Source organism: Lontra canadensis, unplaced genomic scaffold (genome assembly GCF_010015895.1).
Source record: "Lontra canadensis isolate GAN:19392208 unplaced genomic scaffold, GSC_riverotter_1.0 scaffold10, whole genome shotgun sequence".
Taxonomy (NCBI): domain Eukaryota; kingdom Metazoa; phylum Chordata; class Mammalia; order Carnivora; family Mustelidae; genus Lontra; species Lontra canadensis.
Genome location: NW_022631004.1, coordinates 15,716,445 through 15,727,800, shown reverse-complemented (window position 1 = coordinate 15,727,800; position 11,356 = coordinate 15,716,445). Strand labels below are relative to the sequence as shown.

General features: G+C 51.9%; 1 protein-coding gene across 2 annotated transcripts in view; it reads left to right on the top strand.

Annotated features, from left to right (window-relative positions):
* The window catches only part of KIF13B (kinesin family member 13B), a 196,123-nt gene extending 186,717 nt beyond the window's left edge, over nt 1-9,406 (top strand). Inside the window, exons 38-41 of one of the 2 annotated variants that reach the window (XM_032855722.1) lie at nt 2,167-2,229; nt 5,850-6,175; nt 6,422-6,810; nt 9,095-9,406. In XM_032855722.1, coding sequence (XP_032711613.1) covers nt 2,167-2,229; nt 5,850-6,175; nt 6,422-6,810; nt 9,095-9,384 — 1,068 coding nt within the window. In that variant the 3' untranslated portion in view covers nt 9,385-9,406. Of the gene's footprint in view, nt 1-2,166; nt 2,230-5,849; nt 6,176-6,421; nt 6,811-9,094 lie in introns of those variants that run through there. The other variant, XM_032855721.1, reaches the window with a different exon arrangement.
* The last annotated feature ends 1,950 nt before the right edge of the window (nt 9,407-11,356 follow it).

Genomic DNA, 11,356 nt, shown 5'->3' with positions numbered 1-11,356 from the left:
TTTTTTTTTTTTTTTTTTTAACATTCTTTTTTAACATTTTTTTTTTTTTATAATTTTATTTTTTATAAACATATATATATATATATTTTTCCCCCAGGGGTACAGGTCTGTGAATCTCCACGTTTACAAACTTCACAGCACTCACCATAGCACATACCCTACCCAATGTCCATAACCCCCCCCAACCCCCCTCTGCCCAGCAACCCTCAGTTTGTTTTGTGAGATTAAGAGTCACTTATGGTTTGTCTCCCTCCCAATCCCAACTTGTTTCATTTACTCTTCTCCTACCACATTAACCCCCCATGTTGCATCTCCTCTCCCTCATATCAGGGAGATCATATGATAGTTGTCTTTCTCCGATTGACTTATTTCGCTAAGCATGATACCCTCTAGTTCCATCCATGTTGTTGCAAATGGCAAGATTTCATTTCTTTTGATGGCTGCATAGTATTCCATTGTATATATATACCACATCTTCTTTATCCATTCGTCTGTTGATGGACATCTAGGTTCTTTCCATAGTTTGGCTATTGTAGACATTGCTGCTATAAACATTCGGGTGCACGTGCCCCTTCGGATCACTACGTTTGTATCTTTAGGGTAAATACCCAGCAGTGCAATTGCTGGGTCATAGGGTAGTTCTATTTTCAACATTTTGAGGAACCTCCATGCTGTTTTCCAGAGTGGTTGCACCAGCTTGCATTCCCACCAACAATGTAGGAGGGTTCCCCTCTCTCCGCATCCTCGCCAGCATCTGTCATTTCCGGACTTGTTAATTTTAGCCATTCTGACTGGTGTGAGGTGGTATCTCATTGTGGTTCTGATTTGTATTTCCCTGATGCCGAGTGATATGGAGCACTTTTTCATGTGTCTGTTGGCCATCTGGATGTCTTCTTTGCAGAAATGTCTGTTCATGTCTTCTGCCCATTTCTTGATGGGATTATTTGTTCTTTGGGTGTTGAGTTTGCTAAGTTCTTTATAGATTCTGGACACTAGCCCTTTATCTGATATGTCGTTTGCAAATATCTTCTCCCATTCTGTTAGTTGTCTTTTGGTTTTGTTAACTGTTTCCTTTGCTGTGCAAAAGCTTTTGATCTTGATAAAATCCCAATAGTTCATTTTTGCCCTTGCTTCCCTTGCCTTTGGCGATGTTCCTAGGAAGATGTTGCTGCGGCTGAGGTCGAAGAGGTTGCTGCCTGTGTTCTCCTCAAGGATGTTGATGGATTCCTTTCTCACATTGAGGTCCTTCATCCATTTTGAGTCTATTTTCGTGTGTGGTGTAAGGAAATGATCCAATTTCATTTTTCTGCATTAACATTTTTTTTTAACATTTACTTTTTAACATTCCTTGAACTGCTTGTCCATAAGTAATGATGTCCTTTCTTGTGCTGTTGCTCACACAGCCATTAATTCAGGCTCTTATCCCCTCTCATCTGCTCGGTTGCTGGAGTCTCATCAGTGATCTGCCTACCTTAGCCTTGAGAAGTATTTCTCCTCTCCAGTCCCTTTGCCTTCTACTACCAGATCCATCTTCTCAAGCTCCTGCTTTCTTCACTCAGGCATCTCTGGTGGTCCTCATCCCTACCTGATTGGGATACCAAATCCTCCCTCCATATATCTGTCCTTCTCTGTGCTATGCCCCAGAGGTGGGCTCTAGCCAGACCAGCTTCCTCACTCCTCACTTCTGTGACGACACTCGCCGGTCCTGCTAGGGCACCAGTTCTCCCTGCCCGTCAGGGCTTGGTTTGTGTTCTACCTCCTGCCTGAAACCTTGGTCCTGATCTTTCCTGTTCCAACCCTTTGTCTCTAGCCTCCAGTAACATTTGTGTGTGCAGAATAGCCCTTGATGAACATGTGCCGTATGTGAGAGGAGAGAGAGCCTGTGAGTGTGTAAACATGCCCTGTATGTTACTGTTTCCGGCACATTTCTGGTGTTGCCAGCTGCTTGCTGTGTCCTTACTGCTTACGTTTCCCTGTGTAGTGCAGCGCCACTAGCCCTCGGCATGCCTACTTGGCAGTGACTTACCAGAATTCCCAAAAGTTGTGAAAGTTTATTTCAACTGGGTCCTCCTGACGGGCTTTCCAGTCTGTTCAGTGAAAACCTCTGGTTATCTCTGTTCTGCTTCTCTCTATCCCTCACGCCTGCCTGTTCACTTGTTTCCTCAGCCCGTGCCCCGAATCATGGTGCAGTGTGCCCTCGCGGACGCCAGGACCACCGGAGCTCTGGAGGTGAGTCAGACGGGGGTGGGGGGTGGGCCGGGGGCGGAGGGACACCTTCACTGGTGGCAGCCCCACATGTAAGGGGGTGGCCCCGATGCTGTAACTGTTGAGTGCACACCCGTGGGTTTCTCATTTTAACATTCCTGTTTTGATAATTAGCTGTAATATAGGTCACTGTCTTCTCCCTCTATATTTTCCTTGTTCCACTTTTCTATTTTCAACTTGTTAATCATATGATTGCTAAACTTTTAGGTGCTTGACTGCTAATGTAGTCTGTTGCTTTAATAGCCCACTGCTAGGCAAAGGCGATTTCTATAAACAGAGCAATCTCCTTATTCCAAGTGTTTGCTTAATTCTCAGTTTTACATTTCATTCTGATTCATGATATCAGCGTGAAAAGACTAATGCTAAGCTGGGGAGAAAATAGTCTCTTATGATCTCCCACAGATGAACAGCACTTCTCATCTTATGAATAGCAAATCTATTTTCTCCCACTGTGTGTTCATTCTCTTAGGAAATGCTGTATCTTCATCGGAAAATTTTATTTATTAAAACAACAGAAAAAAGGGCAAATAATTTGGAAGGGAATTCAGCCCTCCACGGATTCAGTCCTTTTTGAAGGGCCCTTTCTATCTAATTCAGGACACTTTGGTGTTCACGTGCCCCCCCCCCCCGCCCGCCTCCATCCCCTGTGAGTGGTGTTCATTATTTTGCTGAGGCAGGCCTGGGGCCCCAAGGCCAGTGGGACAGAGGGAGACCGAATCTTACTGGTGAGGGCTCCAGATCTCCCACAGCTTCTGCAGCTCGAGCCATTCTGCTGTTTTTGCAAGGTTAGGCTTTCCCAGCAGTCTCTCGAAGTGTCAGTGGTCAAAGAATAACCCAAGGCTGGGAGCAGGTTTCCACTCACCTATCAACTCCAGTCAAGTGGGAGCGGCTTCCTGCAGTGTTTTCACGGAAGGAATCAGGCTGCGCTTGGGCTCAGCAGGAAAGAGCCGTGCAATCAGGACTCACCTTCTGCCACTGTGGGTCTCTGTTGTTGCTGCAAATCTGACCTCTGATACCTGGTTGTCACTTACTGGAGGCTTTGGATAAATCCTTGAACCTCGCCTGGGCCATGTTATAAAATGCATATGGTCAGACTTTCTGGCCTACATCAAGGGATTCATGTGGAAGCAAATGGGATAATGACCAGAGAAATCTAAGGCACTGTCACTGGACTGTTTCCTCCTCAGGACGGGATATAGCTGACCCTTAGACAACTGTCTGTGTGGCAGCGATGAGGTATTACCCAACAGGGGAAAATGGAGTACCCACAAGTCCAGAACCAAAGTTCCTGTTCAGATTCCAGGCTCTTGTCATTTTGTTTGTATATTCTTCCCTGCCTGGTCAGTGATATTAAAAATAAAACAGAAAAGAATAAATAAAACATGTACAAGTTGCAAAAGAAAAATGATTGAAGGATTGCCTAATCTTTTAGAGTATTTATGCTGGTGACAGTTATTGATCTATTGGATTTAGTAAATTTTGCAGCCTAGAGATCCATCACAAAAATGGGCTGTTAATCTCAAGAGGTGCCGTTAATTTCGTACCCTGAAAGTGTGCCTTGTGGGGAAAGGAGGGCCTCTGGAGACAGGAATATAAATGACAGTTCACGTGAAAATGCATGATTTATCAAACTGCTGAGTTAAGCCAAGTAACTGTAAGAGACTTATAGATCTCAGCTGTTTCCCAGTTCAAATAAATCCTGTATTTCAAATGGAAAATGGCCATTCCTGTAATATAAATAATCTTTCTGTAAATATTGGAAAACATATTTCTTTTTCTGACCAGCACCCTTCTCCAGTGCTCCAACCGCATTCCCCATTCCTGCCTTCTCTCTTGCCCCTGTCATTGTGAATCGGGAATAGAAAGGGAATCTGCTCCCTTGTTCAAATGGCTCCAGTTATCAACAAGGGAATACCTTAGCAGCACCTCAGAGATGATAGAATGTGAACGAGCCGAGGCTGTTGTCATTCGCCAGGCAATGGGGCCCTGCGTGCGTCTCTGCCAGTGTGACTCAGACGGGTGATCCCAGAGGGGGAGGCCAGCCTCTGTGGCTTTGACCGCGCTCACCCGCTCTTCACAGTGGGGGACGTGGCTGCTCAGCTTTTGTCTCCCTGGATCAGGGGGCCCCCAACCCGTGACATGGGACTGGCCTGCTGGTCTCCTCTTCCACCTGACTCCCTACCGGGAGCCGCAAGTCAGCCACCAGGCCTGAGTGTCATTCCTGGCTGTGCTGGTGAAGCTATGCTAAGTCCCTTGTTCCTCCCCCAAGCAGATCCTTGTTCTAGCTCTGCAGGAGAAAGGCGTGAAGTCTTCTGTGGGAACAGAGTTCTGAGTCTGAGTGCAGCCAGGCCAGGGGTGCTGGTGGGTAAGGAGGGACTGGAGATTTAGTGTGTACCTACTGGTACCTACTGCACCTGTGGTGAGGGCCTTTTCCTGCCTTGTCAGGCCTCACAGACCCTGCGTGGCCATTGAGTATGCCTTCTTGCCTACCACCAAGTAAGCACTGTCCCATACCAGCTGAGTGTTCTGCTATTAAACTCAATTCTGACACTGTCTACCCAGGGATGGCGCCAGCGCCCACAGGTTAAGGCGTCAGGCCCACCAGACTGCCCCCACTTTGGACGCTATTTGCACGCCCCAGTTGTGACCTGTACTTCTGAACAACCAGCTGTAGATAAGATGTTTCCATGAGCCCCACCTAAGTTGGATTGATTTGTTGGAATGCTTCACAGAACTCAGGAGAACCATTTTACTCACTAGATCACCAGTTTACTCCAAGGGGTAGGACTCAGGACAGCCAGATGGAAGAGAGGCATGGTGCAAGGTGTGGGGAAACCCCGTGGACATTCAGCCTCCCTGGGTGCCCCGCTCTCCCCACAGGTCTATGTGTTCATCAGCCTGGCAGCTCCCAGAAGCCTGTCCTTCTGGATTGTTCTGGAGGCCTTATTACACAGGCACGATTGAGTACATCTTTGGCCAATTATGCTTAAGTCCCCTGTAGCTCCTGTCTGCGTCCTGAGGCTGTGAGGCTAAGCTCTCATCACAAGGGTGGTTCCCCTGGCAACTGGCCTGCCATCCTGAGGTGCAGTCCCAGAGTGCCCGTTTTAAGGTGAACTCAGGTGTGGTTGTAGGGGGCTTGTCAGGAATATCAAGACACCTTTCTTGCTGCTAACATTGAGGAAATCCAAGGGTTTCAGGAGCTCTGTGCCAGAAACAGGATGAAGGGCGGATATGTGTTTCTTAGGGTGAGTGACGCTATTGCAGACCGTGGTTAGACTCCTGAGTGTGTACAGAAGGCAAGGAGGGGGAAGGGGCAGGCCGGTGGCCGCCCGCTGAGCTCTGGGTGCCGTGGGGAGTGCAGCAGCCACCTGGGCCATGGTGGGCTCTCGGCGTTGGGTGCATGGCAAGAGCGGGGACCAAGCAGGGGCACAGGTATGGCCCCGGGGCTGCCCCAGTGCATGGCCATGGCTTTCCACCCTCCAGGCCACCGTGTTTTCGCTGGCAGAATCTGTCGCGGTTCTGTTGGAAATGAGCCACAGACTTGGCATTTTAACCAGTTACCCTTGCACCCTTCCCTGTTCCAGGCTCCCAGTGTGGCCCCCGCGGTGACTGTGCCCCTGGCCCCTGTGAAGCTCCACGACAGACCGACTAAAGTGCCCGTGCCACAGGCTCCGGAGGTGCAAGAGGGGCCGCCCAGTCCCCTGAGCGAGGCCTCCAGCGGCTACTTTTCCCACAGCGTCTCCTCCGCCACGCTGTCCGATGCGTTCACCCTTGGCCTGGACGGCGCGGCCGCCGCGGGCGGGCAGACCCCCGGCTCGCCCCCGCCCACCCTCTGCCAGGCCACCCCTGAGACGGAGCTCCCGCTTCCACCCGCGGCTCCTGCGGCTGACAGTGACCTTCCTGCCCGCCCGCTCAGCCGGAGCTGCCTTCTGTCACTGCCGGTCCCAGCAAAGCAGGATACATGGGGTGACAGCCATGGCTCTTGCGACACCAAGGAGCTGGTGTCCTCGGAGAAGGAAGATGCAGGTGCACCCCCGACGTCTCTCCCAACTTGCGCCCCGCAGAAGGAATCATGCAGCCGGCAGAGCGGGGACGAGGTTTCCCTGGCCACCGAGCAGCCGGGAAGGCCAGAGGACCGCGTGAAGCCAGCCGCCAGCTCAGAGCTGGACGTCTCCAAACCACAGGTGCCTCCCGACCTCCTGTCTCCGTCCCCTGCTCCCTCGTCCCCGTTCAGAATCCAGAAGGTGCGGACCTCCGAGCTGAAGTCCTTCACATGCATGCTGGGAGGAGACCCCAGCTGCTCCTCCGCGGCGGAGGAGGACCTGCTGGCCTCGGGGGCGCTGGGCGACGGTGGGGCACGGGCACCGGCCCTGGGAAAGCTGGAAGTTTCCTCCGATTCCGAAGAAGCCAGCGAAGTCCCAGAGTGGCTCAAAGAGGGAGAATATGTCACTGTGGGCACCAACAAAATGGGCATCGTGAGATACATCGGCCCTGCCGACTTTCAGGAGGGGACGTGGGTCGGAGTGGAGCTGGACTTACCTTCAGGTGAGTGGTGCTGCTTGGGCCTCTGGTTCCCTGCCTGCAGCGACTCAGCTAAGGGTTGGGGGGCAGAGGAGTGCTGGCCCTCCCCCGGCACTGCCCGGAACCTGCTCTGGGCCCCTGACCTCCCTAAGCCTCCAGGTCACTACTTTTCAAATCAGGAATAAGAGTTTCCTAAGCGTTCTCTTTGCTTAACCTCCAGACATTTTTCAGAAACTTAAGACATTAATTGAAAGCTACTTTTAATTTGGTAATGAATCTAAGTACTTTTTTTTTTAAGTCACAGAGGCATCTGCTTTTGAATTGTGACAGTCTGACAGTAGCTCTGTGTGCTGTGTCTGCTCCGGTTTCAAACACGGGTGCCTATGGGGGTGCTGGGTGCCTGGGCTGGAGAACAGAAGGTGGGTGATCTAAGGTGCATTACAGACTCACCCGTCTCTTCAGTCTCATTACAGAACGGGACATTCTGCCACCGACTGCATTACTGTTTTCCGAAAAACCAGGGCCACAACTTAAGGAATTACTTGGTCCTTCAGATTTATTTATTTATTTATGAGAGAGAACCTGAGCAGGGGGAGGGGTAGAGGCAGAGGGAGAAGCAGACTCCTTTGCTGAGCAGGGAGCCCCACATGGGGCACCATCCTTGGGACCCTGAGATTATGACTTGAGCAGAAGTCAGTCAGCTGAGGCACCCAGGCATCCCCAGATGGGTTTGTTTGTTTTTTTTTTAAAACAGGTTTGTTGTGATACCACGTCACATACTGTAAAGTCTTTCTGTTAAAAGTATACAGTTTAATGGTTCTGATATATTTACACAGTGGTAACAATCATTAGTGCAGTCTAATTTTAGAATAGGTTCATCAATCCCCCCCCCAAAAAGCCACATTTCCATTTGTAAGGTAGCCTCCTCTCTAAACTCCAGGTAACCAATAGTCTATTTTTTGCCCCTCTAAATGTGTATGAAATGTCCCAGTCTAGACTTCCACATAAAGGGGATCAGGCAGAAGGTGGGCTTTTGGGACTGGCTTCTTTCACTTAGCATGATTTTCCAAGGTAGATCCGGTTACATCTTCTCTCAGCGTTTCATTCCTTTTTATGGCCAAACACTAGTCCGTTGTGCCCACCTTGTGTTCATCCATTCGTCACTGGCTGGACATGTGGGTGGTTTCCACTTCTTGGCGATTGTGAATAATGCTGTAAGTTGTAAGTGGTTCCAGAAGAGGCATGTAGCTGGAATAGTTTTTAAAGGAGAGTCTGCTACTATATGCAGAGGAATTGGGAGAGAAGTTTGTATCTGCAGTTGACTCAAGAATTAAAGAGGGATTAACAAATAGATGAGTTCATCCAGCAGTTCATATTAAGCACCTGCCATGTTGCAGACACCGTCTTGGATCCCAAGGATACCTTGGGGAGCAAAACAGAGTCTGTGGTTTCACTGGACTTTCATTTTAAGAGGGAGAGAATTGCCAAGTAGACAAATAAATAATTAAAATTTGATAGTAATAAGTATCATGAAGAAAATGAAATGGATTGAGTGGGCAGGATGACGGGGAGCCCAGAAGCAGGGACCCAGTGCTGGGGGTTGGTGTGTGTGCCCTGGGAGCTGTGCGATAGCAGTGGCCCGACCTGGAGGGCGATGGTCTGTTAAGTGCTTTGAGAGGTGCACTGAGGGGACCTTTGTTGATAGACAGCGGAGGTTGGGGGGAGGGCAGGTCAGATGTGCAGACAGTGAGCATAGAAAATTCATGACTGTTTTTGCTGCAGAGATCAGGTTCCCCACCAATCCATCCCCATGGCACACTGGCATTTAGGGGTCACCAGGGCCCCTCTCCCTCTGCTCTCTTGAGCGCTGGGTTCTCATTCTTCACCTTAATGCATTTCTTTTGCTTTTACAAAGGAAACTTCCTCACACCATCTCGATAACACCAAGTGTGACATCTGACTAGCTACAGTGGCGTAATTTCCCAGTTTCCATCTGATAGATTCAGGAAAAATAATCATTCTACCCACAACTCCATCCTAGGTTTACGTGTGGACCAGCCAGGTTGAAGAAGGTCCATGCCCCAGAGTGGGGTGGGATTGGTGACTTGCTTGCACCTGGGCATTGAAATGGCAGGATCTGAGGCTACCCATCCTTGGGGACCACCATGTGCTGCCCCGAGACAGTCACCCCAGCCCCCTTTGCTCAACAAAGAGTGCCTATGCCCCCTGGGGAGCCATCAGGCACAGAGGGACAGGGAGTGAGGGTCCTGGGAAGTCACCTTCGTGTGCTCTTCTGTCTTCCCTTCAGGTAAGAATGACGGCTCCATCGGCGGGAAGCAGTACTTCAAGTGCAACCCTGGCTACGGGCTGCTGGTGAGGCCAGGCCGGGTGCGCAGAGCAGTGGGCGCGGGACGGCGGCGCAGCGCGGGGCTCCGGCTGCAGGGTGCCCCTGAACCCCGCAGGAGCAGCACTCTCTCCGGCTCCGCCACCAACCTGGCCTCTCTGACGGCGGCTCTGGCCAAGGCAGAGGGCACTATGGCGCTGAGGGCCGACAGGAGCCATAAGAACCCCGAGAACCGAAAATCCTGGGCCAGCTAAACCAGTGCTGGGCACCCCCGCCAACCCCGGGTTGCCTCTTCCCGGGCTGCCAGTCTGCTTCCTTCTGCTTCCCAGGCAGAGGCTGACAGGCAGGGGGGTGCCTTTTCGGAGCCTTGCCAGTGACAGCCCTGGGGTGGAGTTGGGACCTGAGTGGGCAGGGACACCTCAAACGCCCTTCCGTGGGGAGCATGGCGAGGTGTCCTTTCTGCACCACGCAGGGCTGCTGACCTCTCCCTGCTCCTCCCAGGACTCTGGAAGCTTCAGGTCTTCCTCTGCCCAGAGAATGGGGAGGCACCTCAGCAACGTAGAGGGGTTGATGGTTCTAGGAGCCCAGAGCAGTCCTGGATTGTCGGTGTCAGTGGGGCCCATGCCTGGGGTTTTCCCCTAGGACTGTTGTTCTTTTTTTCTGTTCCGATGACCCCATTAACATCTTAACCATCCCAGTGCCTTTCTCTCCCTGCAGAGGTGGGGCCTCCTCCCTGTGCCTCCAGAACCAGCACCCAGCAGACCCACGCTGGTTCTGGCTTGCTCCCTAGGCTCACTGTATCCCTCTGACCCCCGGAGTCCCTACACCAAGTAACAAGCTCCCATAAGTGCCTCTGGCTGGCCTCCTGGGGCTCCTGGCACAGGGTCCTGGGTGCCCTAGCAAGGGGCTCTGGGCCTGGCCCCTCCCATCCTCCTCTCTTCCTTTCCACAGAGTTTCTTAGGGCTTTCTTTGTGGGTGTGTTAGTGTCTTAATACCTGCAAAGTGTTTTCTCTTTGCCATTTATTCCCTTAACAGAGTGCTTGGAATATATTTATTTATATTTATTTTTTCAAAATCCGAAATCACTCGTGAGCCACAATCGCCTGCCCAGGCAAGAGTGCCCAGGGCTTGCCTTGCGCCTCGGCAGCCTGTGATGTCACTCAGAGGGTGCAGGTCCCAGAGGGGCGAGAGGGTGATGCCCCTCCTTATGTCATGACTGACGCAGATACACCAGTGGCCTTCCTCTAAGGTAACAGTGACAACTTGGAGAATTACTTTATTGTGCTTCTGCAGTAACGAAGTCAGAGGCATCACGACCTTATTTGGTGCAATTCTGGTTTCTTGGAAGGACCTTAGACTAGTTTCACTTTTTGGCAGTTCTCTACCCTGACTCCCTGACCCGAGCCTGGGGGACTGTGGCCTTGAAGGGCTCCCCACATCCCTGCGGCTGGCCTTTGCCAAACCACAGATGTGGCCTGGATAATACGAGCCCTTCAACAGCATTACCCCCCTCCTGCCATGGAGCCCTTTCCTGCCGGGTGCACTGGGGAAGGCGTCTGTGGAGGCGAGCAGAAAGCTGGAGCCTTGCAGGCCTGGGTGGTGTGTGGCCCTGAGGGGGAACGTGCTGGCTGGGCAGCGGAGCTGCAGGGTGCTAGGGCCAATGGGGCCCTTCCATGGCAGAGCCACTGCTTCTCCTACTTCCTGCAACCCTAGTCCAGTGGCCACCTGCCCTGGGCGTCCTCACCAGGGCTTGATGGACCCCAGCCATCAGCAGGAGCCTGGTAGAGAAATGGCTGCTCAGGCCCAGAGCCCTGGGTCAGGATTCATACACAGCACTCCTGGAAGGCCTGTTTTTAGTTCTCACGTTTAGACTCTTAAAAAACGATGCCCAGAAAGGCTTTTCTGAAAGGTCTCATTCTCTAGGGATTGGAAGCCCCTCCTGAACAGTAATTCCGGGTTCCCTGCCCCTGAGTGAGGCTGTGTGGGGCCCACGGCCAGCTGGGGAAGCAGAGACCCATGGGCCCCCCAAGGTGTGCGGCTGCTGCAGGCTTGATCCCCCAGGGAGGAGCCCGAGATTAATTAACTCCCATTAATTACACGTGGCGGTGCCCGCCCTCCGCTGGGGCCCAGCTGTGCGCCAGGTGGAGCGCTGCCCCTCCCGCCCCGCCCCACCTCCCCGGCCCGCGATTGGACCTCTGCCCGGGAGGGGGTGGTCCACGCTCGGCG